Raw genomic sequence first — 25,400 nt, forward strand, 5'->3', positions numbered from 1 at the left:
GATGGATGTATTGATGAAGTAAATGGATGGATGGATGAATTGATTGATGAATTAAGTAAATGGATGGATGGATGTATTGATGAAGTAAATGGATGGATGGATGGATGAATTAAGTATATAGATGGATGGATGGATGGATGGATGGATGCATCGGTGAAGTAAATGGATGGATGGATTGATGAATTAAGTATATAGATGGATGGATGGATGGATGGATGGATGGATGGATGGATGGATGGATGGATGAATTAAGTAAATGGATGGATGGATTGATGAATTAAGTAAATGGATGGATGGATGGATGAATTGATGAATTAAGTAAAGGGATGGATGAAGTAAAAATATATGGATGGATGGATGAAAACACTAAATAGATGGCTGGGTGAAAAAACAATATTATGGATAGATGGATTAAGTAAATGCATGGATGGATGGATGAATTAATGAATTAAGTAAATGGATGGATGGATGTATTGATGAAGTAAATGGATGGATGGATGGATTGATTGATGAATTAAGTAAATGGATGGATGGATTGATGAATTAAGTATATAGATGGATGCATGGATGGATGGATGGATGGACGGATGCATTGATGAAGTAAATGGATGGATGAATTGATGAATTAAGTATATAGATGGATGGATGGATGAATTAAGTAAATGGATGGATGGATGAATTAAGTAAATGGATGGATGGATGGATGGATGGATTGATGAATTAAGTAAATGGATGGATGAAGTAAAAATATATGGATGGATGGATGGATGAAAACACTAAATAGATGGCTGGGTGATAAAACAATATCCTAGATTGGTGGATAGATGGATGGATAAATTAAATAAATGGATGGATGGACAAATGGATAAAAGTAAACATGTGAATGGATTGATGATGAATGGATGGCAAAAATGTTTACATAATAAAACAATTAAAATGCAACCCTTAATAACATCATCAATTTACTGCAAGACCTTCAGATCAGGAGTTTCCATTCATATCAGCGTTAGTTTATGAGGTGTGTTTGCACTCACTGGCGTGGACCTGCAGGTTGCAGCCGGAACAGGACAGCAGTACGCTGGTGCCGTCGTCTGCGATGTGGGAGTTTGAGGAAAGCGGCTCCATGTTTTCGGCTCCAGCACTGAAGCACATCTCGGGAACCAGCGGACGAGTGCGGCAGCCAACCCGCGACACCAAACCAGACATGTCCGAGATGTGGAACGGGTCCTTTACAGACTGAACACACACAAAAAGAGAGTTTATTTGTTTATTCATTTCTATTTTGATATTTTCCTAATTATACCAGAGCAAGGATTTTTACACAGTATTTCCTATAATCTCGTTTCTTCTGGAGAAAGTCTTATTCAGCACCAGTTAGGGATACATTCTCAATGAGGGTTGGTGGTTACAGCCGGTCATCAGATGGGCACCCCCCTTTCCTTGGTGTTCCACTGATTTAAGCCCATGACACCTCGGGAGGGCTCAACAGCAGATCCAGCATCCAGGATATACTCCTGCTGACCACCACCAAACTCTATAATGTGGTTTGTTTTCGAATAGGTTGGCTCTTCTACCAATCCTCTCTTTGTAGCTAAATCCAGCAAGATGTTGCTTCCACCTCTTCAGTGACCTTGCCTACCAGCAATTTCCTGGCCAATCCTTCAATTCCCAGCTGTCCAAGGGTTCTCCAGAGTGACTGCCCCGCAAACCCCCTACAACCAACTTCTACTGGTAAATTCCAGGCCCTCCATCTGTTCTCCTGGCTCTCAAGTATGAGACCTTGATTTTTCTTGAGCTTGCGTTCATGGGCCTCCTCCATCCTTTCCTCCCAGGGTATTGTTAGTTCTATAAGCACCACCTGTTTGGTGCCTCTGGAACATCTGGTCTGAGACAAGTGTGTGCTCTTTCTTCTGGGAAATGAAGCTACTTTTCAAGGTCTGCCCGCATTGAGGGTTGGTGGTTACGGCCGGTCATCAGATGGGCACCCCCTTTCCTTTGATGTTTCACTGATTTAAGCCTATGACACCTCACGAGGGCTCGACAGCAGATCCAGCATCCTGGATCTACCCCTCCTGACCACCACCCAACTCTATGAAGTTATTTCTTTTCCAAAAGGTTGGAAAAGGTTCTACCATACCTCCCTTTATAGCCAAATCCAGCAATATGTTTCTTCCGCCTCTTCAGTGACCTTGCCTACCAGCCGTTTGCTGGCCATCGCTACAATTCCCAGCAATCCAAGGGTTCTCCAGAGTGACTGCCCTGCAACCCCCTACAGCCAACCTCTACTGGTAAATTTCAGGCCCTCCATCCATTCTCCTGGCTCTCAAGTATGAGCTTTCGTTCATGGGCCTCCTCCATCCTTTCCTCACAGGGTATTGTTAGTTCTATAAGCACCACCTGTTGGATGCCTCTAGACCAGAGGACAATATCTGGTCTGAGACAAGTGTGTGCTTTTCAAGGTCTGCCCGCATTTCCCAATCCTTTGCTGAGGTCATGAGTTATGTATAGGTTAAAAAATAGCTCTAATGTCATGTGTTGTGTTCATATGTAAGATTATGTTTATTTATTTATATAGCACTCTCGTCCTGCAAGACGCAACATGTCCACACATGTAGCAGAATGACAATAAAGCTCAACTTGAATTTAATCAACATTTAATATAATTTAATACAACATGCATGAAATAATGCAAATAATAAGACGAATGCACTGTATTGAAAAGGATGCTATATGTTGTGTGTGTGTAATAAAATAGTGATCTTATTTATGCATGACCTTTACATATGCAATGCATTACCTGTGTGTACGGGCAGAAAAGCGTGCAGATGGCGCAGTACGGCTCAATGGTGGACATGGCCGCGTTGAACTGTTTCTCGGCTAGGAAGTTCGGTGAACGGTTCTGCCACAGATCGCTGTCTTCGGGCTTCTTGCTTTCGTGAGTGACGCCGCCACCTACTGGCAGACCCGAGTAGAGCTCTGCAAAACACACAGAGAAACCATAAACACACATGTGAGATTCGGTGCTATTTACACACTTCAGAGGAGACACACACACTGCACTACATAACCAGATCTGCTTTGCTAGAAAGAGCGACGAATGGGTGTATGACAAAAAACACAAAAGTATAAACAGATTAAATGAAAACAAATGGATGGAGGGAAAAATTAATGGTAGATGAGCAAAAAAATAACAATGGATGGATGACACAACAGTAGACAGATGGATGGACAGATAAAACAATGGATGGACAGACAACAAATGGATGAACTGATGGAAGGGGTGGATTGAAAAGAAAAGAATACCACCTAAGCAATTGATTTATGGATTGAGACCATTTTTTTAAGATGGATGGATAGAACAACAAACTAGACGGATGAATGAAACAATAAAACAAATGAATGGATGGAGGGATAAAAATACCAAAAAATGGATACATGGATAAAACTACCAAACTGGATGGACCGATGAATGGATGGGATGAATGTATGGATTAAAGTATAGATAAATGGATGGATGGATAAAACTACCTAAAATGGATGGATGGATGGATGGATGAAAAAAAACAAAAAATGGATGCATGGATGAAATTACCAAAACAAAAATGGATGGACTGATGAATAGATGGGATGAATGTATGGATTAAAGTATAGATGAATGAATGGATGGATAAAACTACCTAAAATGGATGGACCGATGAATGGATGGGATGGATGTATGCAGTAAAGTATAGATGAATAGATGGATGGATAAAACTACCAAAAAATAGATGGATGGATGGATGGATGGATGAAACAACTAAAAAAATGGATGGACTGATGAATAGATGGAGCTACCAAAAAATAGATGAATGGATGAAACTACCAGAAAAAAATGGATGGACCGATGAATGGATGGGATGGATGTATGCATTAAAGTATAGATGAATGGATGGATGGATGGATAAAACTACCAAAAATAGATTTATTGAAGAATGGATGAGATGGATGGATGGATGAAACAACCAAAAAATGGATGGATGAATTTATGGATGGATGGATGAAACAAACTAAAAAATGAATGGATGAATTTATGGATGGATAAATGGATGAATGAATGAAACAACCAAAAAATGGATGGATTGATAATTAGAACTACCAAAAATGGATGGATGGAACCACCAAAAATGGATGGATGAATGGTGAATGGATGGACAGATGAAACTACCAAAAAATGGATGGATGCATGGATGAAACTGAAAAAAATGGATGGATTGATGAATGGATGGACAGATAAAACTACCAAAAAACAGATAGATGGATGAATGGATGGGTGAAATTACCAAAAAATGAATAGATAGATGGATGGATGAAACTACCAAAAAAATGGATGGACTGACGAATGGATGGATGGAACTACCAAAAATGGATGGATACAAAGGATGTACGGAATATGAAAAATATGGATGGATGGAGGGATGAAATTAACAAAAATGGATGGATTGATGAATGAATGCATGGATGGATGAAACTACTAAAAAGAAGAATAGATTGATAAATGGATGTGTTGGATATATGGATGGATGGTTAGATGGATGGATTAAAGGATGGATGGATGGATGAATTAAAGGAGCGATGGATGGATGGATGGATGGATAGATAGATAGGTGAAACTACCAAAAAGTGGATTGATTGATAAACAGATAGGATGGATGGATTCATGGATAGATGGATGAATGGATATATAAAACTACCAAAAAATAGATGGATGGATGGATTGATGGATGGATGGGTGAAACAACTAAAAAATGGATGGACTGATGAATAGATGGAGCTACCAAAAAATAGATGAATGGATGAAACTACCAGAAAAAATGGATGGACCGATGAATGAATGGGATGGATGTATGCATTAAAGTATAGATGAATGGATGGATGGATGGATGGATGGATAGATGGATAAAACTACCAAAAATAGATTGATTGAAGAATGGATGAGATGGATGGATGGATGAAACAACCAAAAAATGGATGGATGAATTTATGGATGGATGGATGAAAACCAAAAAATGGATGGATGAATTTATGGATGGATGGATGGATGAATGAATGAAACAACCAAAAAATGGATGGATTGATAATTAGAACTACCAAAAATGGATGGATGGATAGATGGATGAAACCACCAAAAATGGATGGATGAATGGTGAATGGATGGACAGATGAAACTACCAAAAAATGGATGGATGCATGGATGAAACTGAAAAAAATGGATGGATTGATGAATGGATGGACAGATAAAACTACCAAAAAACAGATAGATGGATGAATGGATGGGTGAAATTACCAAAAAATGAATAGATAGACGGATGGATGAAACTACCAAAAAAATGGTAGACTGACGAATGGATGGATGGAACTACCAAAAATGGATGGATACAAAGGATGTACGGCATATGAAAAATATGGATGGATGAAGGGATGAAATTACCAAAAATGCATGGATTGATGAATGAATGCATGGATGGATGAAACTACTAAAAAAAAAGAATAGATTGATGAATGGATGTGTTGGATATATGGATGGATGGTTAGATGGATGGATTAAAGGATGGATGGATGGATGGATGAATTAAAGGAGCGATGGATGGATGGATGGATGGATAGGTGAAACTACCAAAAAGTGGATTGATTGATAGATTGATGAACAGATAGGATGGATGGATTCATGGATAGATGGATGAATGGATAGATAAAACTACCAAAAAAATGGATGGATTGATGAATAAATGGATGGATGAAACTTCCAAAGATGGATGGATAAATCAAAGCATGGATGGAATATGACAATGAATGGAAATATGAATGGATGGAGCTACCAAAAAGATGGAAAGATAGAAAATGATTGCGGCTGCTAAACACTAGCTGAAGAGTTTCCAGCAGTATAATCTGAACTCTGCTGGTGTTTTCAGGTGTATTGGGCTGCTCTGATGCCCCTCGGCCCTGTGTTTTGCCTCCTGCAGTGCCAGCAGGCGGTGTAGCTTTACATCTGTCTGTCTGCTTCTAAACACACACCGACAAATCAATAACCGTCTCTCAGCCGCTGGCTTTTATACAGCCGCTGATTGTTTGTGGCTGCTTTCTTTCATACGTTATTGCTTTTGCTCTTTGTGTCGGCGAGTACACTTTCGCAAACAAAACAAAAACACAAAACTACATCTTTCCAGCAAAGCAGAACGGCTCTGAAATGAAAAAAATGAATCTAACTTTTAACAACTTTCGCTCTCGGTGGGAAAGTTTACCACGAGACGTCAATGTAGGATGTCAAAGAAAAGTGGAGTGTTTCTCATGTTATTTCACGAAAATGTGAAGATATGGCATTGATGTTTCAAGAGTGACGAGGAAGTAAATAGTAATAGCTGTATGAACAAAATAGTTCAATAGTTGCACGAACAAATCAAAGAACACAACTGGTTTCTGCGAACGTTATTTTGATTCTCATATTTAAATTGCAGGCATTAAAAATTGATGTAACAACGTACCTAAAGTTAAAAGTCGCACATTGCTTTACGGAACATAAAATTAATCCATGAAAATCTTTGTGAATCTTCCTACCAAATATTTAATGTAGGAAACTAATATAGGAATTGTTTTACAAACAATTTCAAACGAATAAGGTTCACTATGGAAGTAAAAAAAAATTGAGAGATTATTTACTAAAGACTTTCTTACACAAATAATTTTATTCAATTTAATATTTATGCAAAACTGCACGTACGAACAACTTTAGGAATGTTATTACGTATTTTGTAAGCTTGCCGTTTTAAAACGCAAAAATTGAATAATACTTTAATAATAAACATTTATGTACGATATTCGACTTTAAGGATTACTTTCAAATCTGTTCTTAAGTAAAACGTTAAATTAAACGTGACAGTTAAAATGGTTTTACGAACAAAAACAAAGTTTACTTGGATGATGTAATTGGACACTTACCATAAAGGTTTCATAAACATTTATGTACAATAATAAAAAATAATAAATAATAAATTTCAAATCTGTTCTTCTGTAAAATGTTAAATTTAACATTAAAATTATTATAAAAAAGTTTATGCAACAATAAATAACATTTTACATATATACATATATATTTACAATATAACTTATGTAAGGAAAAACTAAAAATATACATAAAAAAATTATGCAACAATTAATAAAATGGTTTTATAAACATAAACCATGTTTACTCAGATGATGCAATGAAACAAGTGCATAAAATAATAGTTTCAAAATTGTACGATATTTGATTTTAAGGCCATCTTTCGAATCTATTCATACGTAAAACATTGAATTCAACGCAACAATCTATAACGTCTTTACAAACAAATATAAAGTTAACTCAGGTGATGTAATAAAATGTGCTATGTTATGTAGACTGTTATGTATGATATGTGGTAAGGCCATCTTACATTTAACTTAATTAACGTAAAACTAAATAAATAAAATAGTTTTACAAGCGTAAACAATGTCTACTCAGATGATCTAATGAAACAAGTGCATGAAATAATGGTTTCAAAATTGTACGATATTTGATTTTAAGGCCATCTTTCGAATCTATTCATACGTAAAACATTGAATTCAACGCAACAATCAATAAGGTCTTTACAAACAAATATAAAGTTTGTATAACGTAAAACTAAAAATGCATTTTAAACAAATAAAAATTACGTAACAAATAATAAAATGGTTTAACAAACAAAATCAAAGTTTCTCAGATGATGTAATGAAACGAGTGTATGAAAAAAAATTAGTTTATAATAAAGTACGATATTTGATTTTAAGGTCATCTTCCGAATCTATTCATACTTAAAACGTTGAATGTAGTACAACAATTAACATGATGGTTATACAAACAAAAATAAAGTTTACTCAGATGATGTATTAAAATGTGCATGAAATAATGGTTTCATAAACTTATGTATGATATTTGATTTTCAGGACATATTTCGGTAATATTCTTACGTAAAACTCATTTAACTTAACATTAAAAATGTGCGTTAAACAAATAAAATTACGTAACAATTAATAAAACGTTTTTACGAACAACATCAAAGGTTTCTAAGATGATGTAATAAAACGACTGCATGAAATAATGCATTCATAAACATGTACGACATTTGATTTAAAGGCCATCTTTCGAATCTATTCATACTTAAAACGTTGAATGTAGTGCAACAATTAACACGATGGTTATACAAACAAAAATAAAGTTTACTCAGATGATGTAATGAAACATGCATGAAATAATGGTTTCATAAACTTTTGCATGATATTTGATTTTCAGTACATCTTTCAGTACTATTCTTGTGTAAAACTCATTTAACTTAACATTAAAAATGTGCATTAAACACATAAAATTACGTAACAATTAATAAAACGTTTTTACGAACAACATCAAGGTTTCTAAGATGATGTAATGAAACGTTTGCATGAAATAATGCATTCATAAACATGTTCGACATTTGATTTTAAGGTCATCTTTCGAATCTATTCATACTTAAAACGTTAAATGTAATGCAACAATTAACACGATGGTTATACAAACAAAAATAAAGTTTACTCAGATGATGTAATGAAACATGCATGAAATAATGGTTTCATAAACTTATGCATGATATTTGATTTTTAGTACATCTTTCGATACTATTCTAACTTAAAACTCATTTAACGTAAAATTAAAAATGTGCGTTAAACAAATAAAATTATGTAACAATAAAACGTTTTTACGAACAACATCAAGGTTTCTAAGATGATGTAATGAAACGATTGCATGAAATAATGCGTTCATAAACATGTTCGACATTTGATTTTAAGGCCATCTTTCGAATCTATTCATACTTAAAACGTTGAATGTAAAGCAACAATTAACACGATGGTTATACAAACAAAAATAAATTTTACTCAGTTGATGTAATAAAATGTGCATGAAATAATGGTTTCATAAACTTATGTATGATATTTGATTTTCAGGACATATTTCGGTAATATTCTTATGTAAAACTCATTTAACGTAACATTAAAAATGTGCGTTAAACAAATAAAATTACGTAACAATTAATAAAACGTTTTTACGAACAACATCAAGGTTTCTAAGATGATGTAATGAAACGATTGCATGAAATAATGCGTTCATAAACATGTTCGACATTTGATTTTAAGGCCATCTTTCGAATCTATTCATACTTAAAACGTTGAATGTAAAGCAACAATTAACACGATGGTTATACAAACAAAAATAAATTTTACTAAGATTATGTAATGAAATGTGCATAAAATAATAGTTTCATAAACTTATGCATGATATTTGATTTTCAGTACATCTTTCAATACTATTCGTACGTAAATATCATTTAACATAAAGCTAAAAATGTACGTAAAACAAATAAAATTATGTAACAATAAAATGGTTTTACAAACAAAAACAATGATAACTCAGGTGATTTAAAGGCCATCTTTCGAATCTATTCGTACCTAAAACACTGAATTTAGCGCAACAATTAATAAAATGGTTTTACAAACAAAAACAATGATAACTCAGGTGATGTAATGAAATGAGTGCATAAAATGTTTGATTTAAAAGCCATCTTTCGAATCTATTCTTACCTAAAACACTGAATTTAGCGCAACGATTAATAAAATGGTTTTACAAACATAAACAAGACATTCCCATATAATGTAATACAAACAGTATTTACCCTCATCGCTGGAGGCCTCCTGTTTGACGATGGAGTGAGGCGAACGCATCGGCGGTTTGCTGATTGGATGTCTTCGGCTCTTCTTCACCTCAACCTTCTTTTTCAGCTTCGTGAATGGATTAGTCTGAAAAAAATCAAATAAAATATATACGATTATCCGTCTACTACTAATATTCAATAAAAAGATAAGAAAGTGTCTCTTCACCTGCAGAGGAGCAGCTCCATTGCTCTGGTTCTGCATTTCGCTGGCGGTGGTGAACTGCTCAAACACTTCCTGGAAGGACATTTCATCTGTAAGTTGAAGCTTTTTCTTCTTTTTCTTCTTCTTCTCCCCGTTCTCCACTGGAGGATCCTGGGAATCGGCTTTTCCTTCTTCAACTAGATAAGAGGAAAACACCATCAAACACAGTCTTGGCTTGTTGCTAGGCTTTTGGTTGCTAGGGTGTTCTGAATTTCTTAGAATCCTATATGGTTGCTAGGGGTTACATAGTGGTTGCTATGTCATTGCATGGGTGATTTAGTTGGTTGATGAGTAGAGAATTGGTTACTAATGGGATGTTGACGATTGCAACTCTCACTACCAAGCCTTAAGATGTTCTTGATTGTTGCTAGGGTATTTAGTGTAGTTGTCAAGAAACTGCGATTTTGGTTGCTATGGTGTTTTGGGTAGAGAACTGGTTACTAAGGGGCTGTTAATAGGTGCAATGGCCAACCAACTCTGATTATGCGGCCTTAACATGTTCTGGATGGTTGCTAGGGTATTCAGTTTTGTTGTCAAGAAACTGTTATATCGGTTGCTATGGTGTTTTGGGTAGAGAATTGGTTACTAAGGGGTTGTTGATGGTTGAAATGGCCGACCAACTCTGATTACTCAGCCTTAAGAAGTTCTGGATGGTTGCTAGGGTATTCAGTGTAGTTGTCAAGACACTGTTATATTGGTTGCTATGGTGTTCTGGGTAGAGAATTGGTTACTAAGGGGTAGTTGATTGTTGGAGTGCTTGCCCAACTCTGATTACCCAGCCTTAAGATGTTATGGATGGTTGCTAGGGTATTCAGTGTTGTTGTCAAAAAAAAACTTATATTGGTTGCTATGGTGTTCTGGGTAGATTGTTTACCAAGGGGTTGTTAAAATGGCCGACCAACAGTGACTACCTGGCCTTAAGCTGTTCTGGATGGTTGCTAGGGTATTTAGGACATTTTGTTTTGCATTTGCTACATCTTTTTTGTTTAGTTTTTTGGAGTAGTTGGCTAGGAATTGCTATATTGTTGCTAAGTCACTTTACATGTTGCTAAAATAGGGCTTTCTAAATGATTTCCAGGAAATTGCTATATGGTTGCTAGGGGGTTACATAGTGGTTGCTATGTCATTGCTAGGGTGATTTAGTTGGTTGATAGGCAGAGAATTAGTTACTAAGAGGTTGTTGCTGGTTGCTTTGAGTCCAATGCCCGCTCAACGCTGACGACCCAGCCTTAAGATGTTCTAGATGGTTGCTAGGGTATTCGGTGTTGCTGTCAAGAAACTGTTATATTGGTTGCTAAGGTGTTCTGGGTAGAGAATTGGGTACTAAGGGGTTCTTGATGGTTGAAATGGCCGACCAACGCTGACTACCTGGCCTTAAACTGTTCTGGATGGTTGCTAGGGTATTCAGCGTTGTCAAGAAACTGCTATATTGGTTGCTATGGTGTTCTGGGTGGTTGCCAGGATGTTTTTAGCATTTGCTACATGTTTAGCTTGTTTTTTGAGTAGATGGAAAGGAACTGCTATACCGTTGCTAAGTCACTGTAGATATTGCTATGGTGTTCTGGAATGTTGCAGGAGTATTCAGAATGTTTGCTATGGAACTGCTGTATGGTTGCTAAGATGCTCTGATTTCTTAATAGAGCTTTCTGAATGATTTCCAGGGAATTGCTGGTTTGGTTGCTAAGGTGCACTGGGTAGGATATTCAGTGTGGTAGCCAGGTAATTAATATGTGGTCACTAAGGTGTTCCGGATGGTTGCTAAAGTGCTTTGAGAGGTTGCCAGGATATTTTGAGTGGTTTCCAAGGAAGTGTCATATGGTTGCTAAGTTGTTTTGGATCATTGCCGGGATGTTGCTAGGTGCATTAAACAACATTTCTGTCATCCGACAGGTTAAATCGGGTAACTTGAATAGTTTAATTTGGTAAAAATGCAGTTGATCTGATTATCCTTGGTAAATGAAAATAGTTTGACCACAATCAAAACAGTCGAAATGTTAAATAAAAGTAAGTTTTGTTGACAAACTGCCGCTCTTTTCGTTCAGGATCTATCAGGGGATTCACACCAAACGTGGCACGCGCGGATAAACCGCACTATTTGCTCGTATATAGACGCGAGAACATTTTGAGTTTACTTGCTTTATTCGCAGATCAAATCCGCTTTACAATAGACGTGGATTTGCATCAGGGGCAGGGCTTCTGTCTGCCTGGTGACTCTAGCTTTATTGCTAAATGGCTAACATGAATTTTATTGAGAGACTATCTGTGTTTATGTGCTTTATGAAGGCCAAAAAAACAGCGTTGATACGACTATTACAAGCAAGGATTCTGACACAGCAATGTGCGCACTAGTTCTCCCTGTCAGTGACGGTACTGGGTGCATTAGCCTAGTTCTCCGCATTTATCAGAGGTTGACGCCCAAATTGACACAGGTAATGGTGATTTTAACACTTAATATAGGAAGTGCTCGGCTATACAGAGACCATTATTAATCAGAAATTGAGTGTACATAGTTTTAAGTTAGGAAATGTAGTATTCAATTTACAAACAGTCGGTAAGTGCCAAAGAACAGATGTAACACATTGATCAAATGTAGTTTTCAGTCACGCTCATGTAAGTCATATTCAACTCGTTCAGTTTTGCCTTCATTCATTTTTGATTTCCGTCTTCAACACGATTTATTTACAACACATTTTTAAACATAATAGTTGAACTAATTTCTACTTTTTTTATCTTCCCCATGGTGACAGTCAGTGCATAATCTTATGGTGACAGTCAGTGCATAATCTTATGGTGACAGTCAGTGCATAATCTTATGGTGACAGTCAGTGCATAATCTTATGGTGACAGTCAGTGCATAATCTTATGGTGACAGTCAGTGCATAATCTTATGGTGACAGTCAGTGCATAATCTTATGGTGACAGTCAGTGCATAATATTATGGTGACAGTCAGTGCATAATCTTATAGTGACAGTCAGTGCATAATCTTATAGTGACAGTCAGTGCATAATCTTATAGTGACAGTCAGTGCATAATATTATGGTGACAGTCAGTGCATAATCTTATAGTGACAGTCAGTGCATAATCTTATAGTGACAGTCAGTGCATAATCTTATAGTGACAGTCAGTGCATAATCTTATGGTGACAGTCAGTGCATAATCTTATAGTGACAGTCAGTGCATAATCTTATAGTGACAGTCAGTGCATAATCTTATGGTGACAGTCAGTGCATAATCTTATGGTGACAGTCAGTGCATAATCTTATGGTGACAGTCAGTGCATAATCTTATAGTGACAGTCAGTGCATAATCTTATAGTGACAGTCAGTGCATAATCTTATGGTGACAGTCAGTGCATAATCTTATAGTGACAGTCAGTGCATAATCTTATAGTGACAGTCAGTGCATAATCTTATAGTGACAGTCAGTGCATAATCTTATAGTGACAGTCAGTGCATAATCTTATAGTGACAGTCAGTGCATAATCTTATAGTGACAGTCAGTGCATAATCTTATAGTGACAGTCAGTGCATAATCTTATGGTGACAGTCAGTGCATAATCTTATAGTGACAGTCAGTGCATAATCTTATAGTGACAGTCAGTGCATAATCTTATAGTGACAGTCAGTGCATAATCTTATGGTGACAGTCAGTGCATAATATTATGGTGACAGTCAGTGCATAATCTTATAGTGACAGTCAGTGCATAATCTTATGGTGACAGTCAGTGCATAATCTTATAGTGACAGTCAGTGCATAATCTTATGGTGACAGTCAGTGCATAATCTTATGGTGACAGTCAGTGCATAATCTTTTACTAGTTATTTTGCAAGACAGTTGTATTCAGACAAAGTCCCTTTAAGTGTTTTATAGTCTTTGATTCAGATTAAAGTGTCATTTAAAGACTTAATTAGTTAACTACGAAAGTTGAAATAATTTAAGTCAAATTATTGTGTAACTGATTTGTTGTGTAGATCAAAAAATGTAAAGTAATTATTTCTTATGGAGGCTAATAATACTGACCTTAATTTTTTTTTTATTAAAACTGCTTTTATTCACGAAATAAACAATAAGAAATAGGAATGATTATATTCTGGAGTCATAATCATTCCTATTTCTTATTGTTTATTTCGTGAATAAAAGCAGTTTTAATTAAAAAAAAAATTAAGGTCAGTATTTTTTTTAGGAAACACTTTGAGATGTTCAGAAACATTATTTTAAATGAATGGGAGGGCTAAATAAATTGACCTCAACTGTAGGCTGAATCTGTTCAAGTTTACAGGTGCAACTTAGGTAAGGGGCGTGCTCCACCCACTGTACTTTTGTTTTCTCATTGTATATATTAGAGTAGGTTAGGTAGTGCGTAATAGAAGCGAAGATTTCTTTTCAATAACTGCTGTGTTTTTCTTTTGGATAGTCAGGGTAGATGTTGGGCCAATAGATTGTTTTGTTTTATTTATTTCTATTGTTTGGACGCCGTCCCGCGTCTCATCTCTCCAACTCTCCCATCAATCCGTTCAAACATCTTGTGTTCCATTTGTTGTCTGTAATTTCAATATATTCTTGTAAATATTTAATGTTCTTTCTATATCCAGATTTTTGCATTAATTATTATCACTATCTTTGTAAATAAACTCACCTTATTGCATTTAGTTAGTCTTGGTATTTTGTTCCTCACTTGTTGATATTGTGTTTGCTTGTGTGTTTCACCCAAAATTAATGTTACTCTCCTTCCCCTTTACTGACCGTCTTTAAAAACGTAACACAAATAAAAGATTTTTCTAGAGTCATCCACCATAATTTTGTGGCTTAAAAGTATCGGTTCAGGCACTGTTTTGGCACTGGTACCGTTTTAAAAGTATCGATTTAGCACCTGTATCGAAATAACCCCAAACGATACCCAATCCTAATACTGAGGCTTTGTGATGACGGACTGATGGCTGAGGGGTTTTAGAAATGAGCTGATGTTTTACAATGTGCTGTCATTATATAACCATCATTATGCAATAACTTTCCTAATTAACCTAGTTAAGCCTTTAAATTCCACTTTCAGCTGAAAATATCTAGTAAAATAATCTGTGCTGTCATCATGGCCAAGATAAACTAAATCAGTTATTAGAAATGAGTTAATAAACTATTATGTTTAGAAATGTGTTGAAAAAAATCTGCTCTCCGTTAAACAGTAATTGGAGAACAATTATTCAGGAGGGCTAATAATTCTGCCTTCGGCTGTGTGTTGCTGTACCTCCTCCTCCTCGAAGCGCGGCCTCGGCCTGCTCCTGCTCTTCTCTCTCCAGCGCCTCCAGGGTGAGCATGGCTTCTCTGGCCATGCGCTCATCCCTCTGCTGGCGCCGCTGCTCATCGTGTTCCTCCACTTTGCGTTGGTACTCTTCCATGTCCAGCTCCACACCCGCCTCCATCAGAACCTTCAGGTCCTCCGGCTTCAGACGCCGAAACTGCTTCATCTTCGCCTGAGCTCTACAACACACAATACAACAAGAGGGATTTTTACTATGTGAATGGTAAAGGTCAAAAGTTCATATCTCTTTTTAAGATTTAAAGGTATATTTTCATAGAGACATACAATAATATGATGCATTAGTGACTCCATTCAAGAGTTTGTATCTAATCTAATTGCATGAATACTTAAAATCACATTTAATGTGAACCCACTGTTTGCAGTGCTTTTCTGCTGCTTTACTCTGGTGTTTGTAGTGTTTTTCTGGAGTTTTACTATGGTCTGGGTTTTTGTTTTTACTGGTGTTTTACTCTATAGTGTTTTTTTCTGGTGTTTATCGTGTTGTTTTCTGATGTTTTACTCTGGTGTTTGCCGTGTTTTACTCTGGTCTCTGGTGTTTTTTCTGGTGTTTTACTCTGGTGTTTGTGGTGTTTTTCTGGTGTTTTTTTTCTGAGATTTTACTTTGGTGTTTGCAGTGGTTTTTGGATGTTTTGCTCTGGTGTTTTACTCTGGTGTTTGTGGTACTTTTTCTGGTGTTTTACTCTGGTGTTTGCAGCTTTTTTGGATGTTTTGCTCTGGTGTTTGTGGTGCTTTTTCTAGTGTTTTACTCTGGTGTTTGTTTGTTTTTGTTTTTTTGCCACTTTTCTGGTGTTTTACTCCGGTGTTTTTACTCTGGTGTTTGTGGTGCTTTTCTGGTGTTTTACTCTGGTGTTTGTGCTGTTTTCTGCCAATTTTCTGATGTTTTACTTTGGTGTTTGCAGCTTTTTTGGATGTTTTGCTCTGGTGTTTGTGGTGCTTTTTCTGGTGTTTTACTCTGGTGTTTATGTTTTTTTTTGTGTTTTTCTGCCATTTTTTCTGGTGTTTTCAGTGCTTCATTCTGGTCTCTAGTGTTTTTTCTGGTATTTTACTCTGGTATTTTTGGTGTTTTTTCTGGAGTTTTACTCCAGTGTTTGCTGTGTTCTGTTGTTTTACTCAGGTGTTTGCAGTGTTTTTTGTTTTATTCCGGTGTTTGCTGTGTTTTTCTGCTTATTTATTCCGTTTTTAAGTTTTTCTGGTGTTTTACTCCGGTCTGTGGTGTTTTTCTGAAGTTTTACTCTAGTGTTTGTGGTGTTTGCAGTTTTTTTCTGCTGTTTTACACTGGTGTTTGTGGTGTTTTTTCTGGTGCTTTACTTTGGTGTTTGTGATGTTTTTCTGGAGTTTTATTCCAGTGTTTGCTGTGTTTTTCTGTTGTTTTACTCTGGTCTGTGGTATTTTTTTTCTGTTTTTTACTCTGGTGTTTGTGGTGTTTATTCTGTTGTATTACTCTGGTGTTTGTGGTGTTTTCATGGAGTTTTAAACTAGTGTTTGCTGTGTTTTTTGACATTTTACACTGGTGTTTGCAGAGTTTTTCTGTGGTCTCTGACATTTTTTCTAGTGTTTTACTTTGGTGTTTGCAGTGTTTTTTATGTTTTATTCCGGTGTTTCACTCTAGTGTTTGCAGTGTTTTTCTGATGTTTTACTCTGGTGTTTGCATTGTTTTTCTGCTTATTTATTCTGGCTTTTTTAGTGTGTTTCTGGTTTTTTACTCTAGTCTTTGTAGGTTTTTTCTGATGTTTTACCCTGGTGTTTGTAGTGTTTTTCTGGTGTTTTACTCTGGTCTTTGTAGGTTTTTTCAGGTTTTTTACTCTGGTGTTGGCAGTGTTTTTCTGGTGTTTTACTCTGGTCTTTTTAGTGTTTTTCTGATGGTTTACTCTGATCTTTGTGGTGTTTAACTGTGGCGTTTTACTCTGGGGTTTATGGTGATTTCCCAGTCTTTTACTCTGATGTTTGTGGTCTTTTTCTGCTGTCTTACTCTGTTCTTTGTGGTGTTTTACTGTGGTGTTTTTCTGCTGTTCTACTGTGGTATTTGTGGGGTTTTTCTGGTGTTTGCAGTGTTTTCTGCTGTTTTACTCTGGTGTTTGCAGTGTTTGTCTGCTGTTTTACTCTGGTGTTTGTGGTGTTTTTCCACTGTTCTCCTGCTGTTTTACTCTGGTTCCCATGCATTTTAATCTGGTGTTTTTACTCTGGCGTTCACAGTATTCATCCATTGTGGTGTTTTACTCTGGTCTTTGTGGTGTTTTTCTGGTGTTTGCAGTGTTTTTCTGCTGTTTTACTCTGGTGTTTGTGGTGTTTCTCCACTGTTCTCCTGCTGTTTTACTCTGGTTCCCATGCACTTTAATCTGGTGTTTTTACTCTGGCGTTCACAGTATTCATCCATTGTGGTGTTTTACTCTGGTCTTTGTGGTGTTTTTCTGGTGTTTGCAGTGTTTTTCTGCTGTTTAATTCTGGTGTTTGGGGTGTTTTTCCACTGTTCTCCTGCTGTTTTACTCTGGTTCCCATGCACTTTAATCTGGTGTTTTTACTCTGGCGTTCACAGTATTCATCCATTGTGGTGTTTTACTCTGGTCTTTGTGGTGTTTTTCTGGTGTTTGCAGTGTTTTTCTGCTGTTTAATTCTGGTGTTTGTGGTGTTTTTCCACTGTTCTCCTGCTGTTTTACTCTGGTTCCCATGCACTTTAATCTGGTGTTTTTACTCTGGCGTTCACAGTATTCATCCATTGTGGTGTTTTACTCTGGTCTTTGTGGTGTTTTTCTGGTGTTTGCAGTGTTTTTCTGCTGTTTAATTCTGGTGTTTGTGGTGTTTTTCCACTGTTCTCCTGCTGTTTTACTCTGGTTCCCATGCACTTTAATCTGGTGTTTTTACTCTGGCGTTCACAGTATTCATCCATTGTGGTGTTTTACTCTGGTCTTTGTGGTGTTTTTCTGGTGTTTGCAGTGTTTTTCTGCTGTTTAATTTTGGTGTTTGTGGTGTTTTTCCACTATTTTCCTGCTGTTTTACTATGGTTTTTGCGGTGCATTTTCACTGTTTACACTTGTGTTTGTGGTGTTTTCTGCTGTTTTACTCTGGTTCTCATGTATTTCAATCTGGCGTTTTTACTCTGGCATTCACAGTGTTCATCCACTGTGGTGTTTTACCCTGGTGTTAGTGGTATACTTTTGTAGTTTTAACCTGGTAATTGTGGTGTTTTACTGCAGGATTTGTAGTGTTGCTTTTCTGCTGTTTTTCTCTGGTGCTCTCCTGCTGTTTTACTGTGGTGTTTTTAGGTGGTTTACTGTGATATTTTCCTGGTGTCTTTCTGGTGTATGGCGTTTTGATTGGCGTTTGAAGTATTTTCTTGGCGTTTTCCTCGTGTTTTTTATGCATTTTACTCAGGTGTTTTACTCTGTCTGTCTGGTATTTGCAGTGTTTATCTGCTATTTTTCTGGTGTTATTTTCTGTTTTCCTCTGGTGTTTGTGATGTACTACTCTGGTGTTTTTCTGCTGTTTTACTCTCAGTGTGTTTGAGTGTGTTTACCTGCGCAGGACCTTCTCCCTAAAGGTGACTCTGTTCTTCCTCCAGTGCTCCAGCTCGGGGCTGCTCAGGCTGGTGGGCTTCAGGTGGTCCAGCACCGTTGTGTCTTTACCTTGTTTCCACTGCGTGTAACGCTCCGGCTGCAGGCGGCGGACAAACACGTCCATTGAGATCTTCACCATGTCCTTACGGCACGTGCACTGAAGAACAACAAACACCACAGCATCAGACAACAGCTACACAACACACTAAAGCAACCAACCAATAAAAACAGACAAGAGTTCTCTCCATAATCTGATTGGATGATCATTACCCAATAAAAATGATTTTGGATATTTAGATCACAGGTATGTGGATTGATATTTTGGACCAATGAAGTTACACTGTGGCCAGGGCTAACTGACAACTCAGACACTGATAATAATAAAAAATAAAAACTATAGTATACATACACACACAAAAGACAAAATATATATTAGGAGTGTAAACAGCTGTTAACAAACAAAAAACGAAATAGCAAAACAGATTTAATAAACGAACATATGAAAAAAAACTGAAAATAATCGTAAAATAAAGCACTCGTCTGCAAACTGAAGAGCGAGTGTTCGTGTGATTCTGACCTGCGCCGCCATCTTGCCATAGTCGATCCAGCGCAGCGTGGCGAAGTTGGTGGACTCTGCGCAGTTGAAGCCGTGGTTGAAGCCAGCATGATAACCATACGGGAACGTGATCATGAACTCGCCCTCTTCCTGCGTGATCTACAACACAAAAACAGCACAAAAACATTCAAAAAACATGAGTTCGTAGGCAACCGATAAAAAAAAAAAAAAAATACTGTTTTATTGGAAAAATACGTTAAAAAGCGATACATATATATATCAGCCTGATCTTACAAGAAAACGTAACTATTTTATGTTTTGTCAGTTTAGTGGCTAATTCGTACTAATTTGTTCAGTTGTACGAAAATTTTAGAAAGGAGGCGTGGCACCCAACCCCGCCCCTAAACTCAACTATTACTGGGGGATAAGCAAATCATACTAAGTTGTACGAATGAGATCATACGAATATATATGAATTAGCCACTAAATAAAAAAAGTTACGAATTGCCGCGTATATACACACACAAGCGAAACAGTTACTTTTCTGTCGTTACTTTTGTAACAAATTATACCACAGGGCTGTTGAATGCTTGATTCTGATTGGCTGATGATCTATCTAAGGTGTGCCCTTATTTTCTGATGCACAGGTAGTTCCAGCAGGTTTTTGAGCCCATTACAGCTCCATATCACACTTCAGGTGTGCATTATTTCCTAATAATTCAATGACTCATTGTCAATAATTCCGTATTTATACTATACAGAGCTGTTGAATGCAGATTCTGATTGGCCGATGAGCATTCTAAAGTGTGCCGTTATTTTCTGATAAACGCACAGCTAAAGTAGTTCCAGCAGGTTTTTGAGTGCATTACAGCTCCTTATCACACTTCAGGTGTGCATTATTTCCTAATAATTCAATAACTCGTCATCAATAATTCCTTACTTATACTATACAGAGTTATTGAATGCTTGATTCTGATTGGCTGATCATCTATCAAAGTTGTGTGATTATTTTCAGATAAACGCACAGGCAAAGAATTTCCGGCAGGTTTTTGAGCGCATTACAGATACATATCACACTTCAGGTGTGCATTATTTCCTAATAATTCAATAACTCATCGTCAATAATTCATTACTTATACTATACAGAGCTATTAAATGCTGATGATTGGCTGATGAGAATTCTAATGCCGTTATTTACAGATAAACACACAGCTAAAGTAGTTCCGGCAGGTTTTTTGAGCACATTACAGCTCCATATCACACATCAATGACTCATTGTCAATAATTCCTAACTTATACTACACAGAGCTGCTGAATGCTTGATTCTGATTGGCAGATGGACATTCTAGGGCACATGTGTGATTTCCTGGAGGGCCACAACTCTGCCCAGTTTAGTTTCAACCCTTATTAAACACACCTGATCAAACCAATTTAGTCCTTTAGGCTTGTTTGAAACCTACAGGTAAGTGTGTTGAAGCAGGGTTGGAGCTAAACTGTGCAGAGCTGCGGCCCTCCAGAAACTGGAATTGACACCTGTGTTGTAGGGTGCAGTTATTTCCAGATAAATGCACAGCTAAAGTAGTTCCGGCAGGTTTTTGAGCGCATTACAGCTCCATATCACATTTCAGGTGTGCATTATTTCCTAATAATTCAATGACACATTGTCAAAAATCCCTTACTTATATTATTCAGAGCTATTAAATGCTTGATTCTGGTTGGCTGATCATCTATCTAAGGTGTGTGGTTATTTATAAATGCAAAGCTAAAGTAGTTCCGACAGGTTATGAGTGCATTACGGCTTCAGATCACTTTGCTGAATAACTTCAGTGATAACACAGCTACAACAGTCAAAAATCACATCAGAACACAACAGAAGGCTTTGGGTGACACAAATACACTCTGATACACTCCAAGTAAGAAAGGTAAAGTATAGTAAAGACAAAAAGAAACTAGTTATAATTGTGTTTAGTTATTAAAAATATGCTGGAAGCAATCTTCGTTCTGATAAAAATTAAGAGTGTGTGTGTGATCACTCCTCATGATAAATGAATATAAATAAATGTTGGTGTTTAAAGCGTTCAGTGAAGCGTCTGTGATGAAAGAGCCAATCAGAAGCGAATGAAGCTGAAAACCGCACACACACGCATATGCAAACACACTTCAACGCTAATCTCTGCACATCCATTAGTGGATGATGGGGAAAAAGAAGAAATCTTTCGTCCTTTCTCGTTCTCCATCTATCGTCCAGACGAAGGAGGAAAAAAAAAATTATGATTTTAGGCGTAATTAGGGTGGAGCTGAAGGTTTGCAGACTGAAGCTAATGAACGTTTACATTTGGCTGCATTTTGTTGGTTTTGAAGCCTCTGAGATCTGGCTTCTCCATTACAGAGAAACTCACATTTATTAACGGCATTTACAGAGTCATGTTTCATCTTTACATGTTTGGTCGAGTGCGGTCACAGAAATATAGTGCCCTCAAGGGTGTTTGTGCAGACTATGAGATTTCCACAAACAAACAAATAAACAAATAAATAAATAAATGATTAAATAAATGATTAAATAAATAATGATTAAAAAAATGATTAAATAAATAAATAAATGATTAAATAAATAAATAAATGATTAAATAAATGATTAAATAAATGATAAATAAATAAATAAATAAATGATTAAATAAATGATTAAATAAATGATTAAATAAATAAATTATTAAATCAATAAATGATTAAATAAATGATAAACAAATAAATAAATAAATAAATAAATGATTAAATAAACAAATAAATAAATAAATAAATAAATAAATAGATTTAATAAATGATTAAATAAATAAACAAATGAATAAATAAATAAATAAATAAATAAATGATTAAATAAACAAATAAACAAATAAATAAATAAATAAATGATTAAATAAACAAATAAATAAATAAATAAATAAATAAATAGATTTAATAAATGATTAAATAAATAAACAAATAAATAAATAAATAAATAAATAAATAAATAAATGATTAAATAAATGATTAAATAAATAAATGATTAAATCAATAAATGATTAAATAAATGATAAACAAATAAATAAATAAATGATTAAATAAACAAATAAATAAATAAATAAATAAATAGATTTAATAAATGATTAAATAAATAAACAAATGAATAAATAAATAAATAAATAAATAAATAAATGATTAAATAAACAAATAAATAAATAAATAAATAAATAAATGATTAAATAAATAAATAAATAAACAAATAAATAGATTTAATAAATGATTAAATAAATAAACAAATAAATAAATAAATAAATAAATAAATAAATGATTAAATAAATAAATAAATAAAATGGTGGTGTGTCAATTACGAGGCCCAGGAAAAACTATTAAATGTTGCTTTTTTCAAACTTCAAATACAAATCAAATAAAAAGATAAAATATTATAATAACAAACATTTAAATATATATTTGAAAAATAAATATTCAATTAATTTAATTCTAATTAATTTTATTTAATTTTATTTATTAATTTATGTTGGTAACAACTAAAGAAATACATATATGAAAGAAAAACGAATCTAATTACTTTACAAACGATGTTATGTGTAATGAAATGAAATGACACAAAAAAAAGTATTAAACACATGAAGGAAGGGAGGTGAAAGGTAGTGAAAGCCCAGACAGCAGCTGCAATCTCTCAGTAGTTCTTCAGTTCCCTCTGCCCTTCCTCAGCGTAAATGAATACTGAAGAAGGTTTTTTTATTCTTTAAAAGTGTGTAATAAACATGTCAACTTGTATGTCAATCTAGAGATGCATAGGCATGTATTTTGAGAAAAGGGGCAATAATTAGTGGTGTATTTTGAGAAGAAAGGAGACAGCTGGTGGTGTGTGTAGAATGGGTGTTAATGTTGAGGAATGTGTGGGGTCACTATTGTTTGGAGCTGCGGGTAAATGAGTTTATAAGTAAAACATTGATTGCATATGAGTTCAGATGTAAAAGCCGCTAAACACCACATCTGCCAAAAATGAGCTAATGACATTAAATGATTGCTTTAGGCACGTAATACATGTTCAACAAATATATATATTGGCTTCAAATCACCCAAATCCCAGCGTCAGCACATTCAGAAATAACAGTTTGTTGACAAAAGCCTCTAGACGCCACTTGCCTTTGACACCAAAAGCCGAAATGTCCCGAGAACCAATCAGAAGGCGTGAATCGAACCATATGTTTTCAAAAATGGCTGATACGCCGGCTTTTATGAGGAAACTGTTTTATTCCGCTTCCGATTTTGATTTTAAAATACAGAGTTAGATGAACTGGATGAGCCTGTCCGACTGTCAGTGAATGGAAAATGAAAACATCCCTTACCTCAAAACTCTGTGCATTATAAAAAACAGAAAACACACTGTACAGCCGGACGCGTAAGTTGCATTCACGTTTTTTTGTGCAGCAACGCTACTTTGAATGACTCCGATTTACTATACAATAAACGGAAACTCCATTTCACGAAAGATGAATTTAAGACGCCGTTCTTCTATTCCACATGGATAGTATGAAAATAAACAAAAGACTAAAAAGAGATCAAGACCTTAAATATGATTAAAACAAATTAATGCTTCTAAAAAAGGGGAGAGACATCCCCTTTTTGCCCAATAGGCCCACCTTGTGTTTTATTTGCTTATGTAAGCTATTTATTAAAAGATAAATGTAATGTATAAAACTATCCATTATTTGTATTACTTCATAATACCTATACATCTGATAAGCTTTTCATATTAATGGACAATGCACAGATATTGATGTTTCACAATGTTTTTAAACATTATTTAAATGTAACAAGCTTGGTTTACAATATTAACAATGTTTACATTACTCACATTAAATCTAAATCCCAAATATCTGAATTAAATGTCGATTTTAATGTTAAAATAAACTGTCTGGTTTAGCTCAGCTACTAAATAAGATCTCCAAAGACTACGTCGAATAGTTCGGACTGCTGAGCGAATCACTGGTACAACCCTTCCTACTCCCCAAGAACTGTACTTATCCAGAGCGAGCAGAAGGGCTGCCAAAATCACTCTGGACCCCTCACACCCAGCACACTGCCTCTTTGAACTTTTACCTTCTGGTCGACGCTACAGAGCACTGCGCACCAGAACAGCCCGACACAGAAACAGTTTCTTCCCTCAGGCAATATATCTCATGAACACTTGATGATAATAATTGTGGAACCAACATCACTACTTACTATACACTTTTATACACATATACACTTATTTAACAACACACTTTACATGCCAATTTGCACATAACAGCTGCACATATAACGTTGTATATAGTAATAAACATGTACATACACTTGTCTATCTGTATATTTGCACTCACTACTTCTATTTTTTTTAAATATATTTATTATCTGTTTTTTGTCCTGTCTCTGTAATCCTGTTGCACTGTAGAAGCTCTGTCACCAAAACAAATTCCTCGTATGTGTGAACATACCTGGCAATAAAGCTCTTTCTGATTCTGATTCTGATGTTGTTGATTAATGCATTTACTTGACAGATTTCATTCCCTCATTTTCCTTCTGCTTAGTCCCTGATTTATCAGGGGTTAACACTGCGGAATGGTTTGTGTAATGTGTTTTATGTTTGATATAATTATTTCTAATGGCATCTTTAGTGATTTTTCAGCTAATTGCTAATTAATTGTCTTATTACAATAGGTGGATTTAGAGGTTTTTGCAAAAAAAGCACAAGTAGATTTAGCTGGTTTGACCCAAAAATCTACCTTTTTAAATACCAAAGAATTGTCTAAAGTGACATTTATGAAAAAAAAAAGTTATTTTATTTACCAGCTAATTACCTTTTCGTTCTATATAAAATGAAACTTCCAAACCTATCCAGAGGAGCCTGATAGAAAATGCTCATTTACAAAAACTGAGGTCTGACGGATTTGGAGGGTTTTGCATCTGAACGCTTCATATGTAAAACACACATGA

General features: G+C 35.5%; 1 protein-coding gene across 1 annotated transcript in view; it reads right to left on the reverse strand.

Moving 5' to 3' along the window:
- kdm4b (lysine (K)-specific demethylase 4B) overlaps positions 1-25,400 on the reverse strand; it is a 101,187-nt gene that overhangs the window by 25,869 nt on the left and 49,918 nt on the right. The window contains exons 8-14 of the mRNA XM_056447399.1: positions 19,419-19,556; positions 18,802-18,998; positions 15,216-15,448; positions 9,937-10,109; positions 9,732-9,855; positions 2,798-2,976; positions 1,035-1,236 (exon numbers count right to left, since the gene is read on the reverse strand). Of these exons, the coding sequence (XP_056303374.1) occupies positions 1,035-1,236; positions 2,798-2,976; positions 9,732-9,855; positions 9,937-10,109; positions 15,216-15,448; positions 18,802-18,998; positions 19,419-19,556 (1,246 nt within the window). The remainder of the gene's footprint in view (positions 1-1,034; positions 1,237-2,797; positions 2,977-9,731; positions 9,856-9,936; positions 10,110-15,215; positions 15,449-18,801; positions 18,999-19,418; positions 19,557-25,400) is intronic.

This window comes from Danio aesculapii, chromosome 22 (assembly GCF_903798145.1).
Source record: "Danio aesculapii chromosome 22, fDanAes4.1, whole genome shotgun sequence".
NCBI lineage: Eukaryota > Metazoa > Chordata > Actinopteri > Cypriniformes > Danionidae > Danio > Danio aesculapii.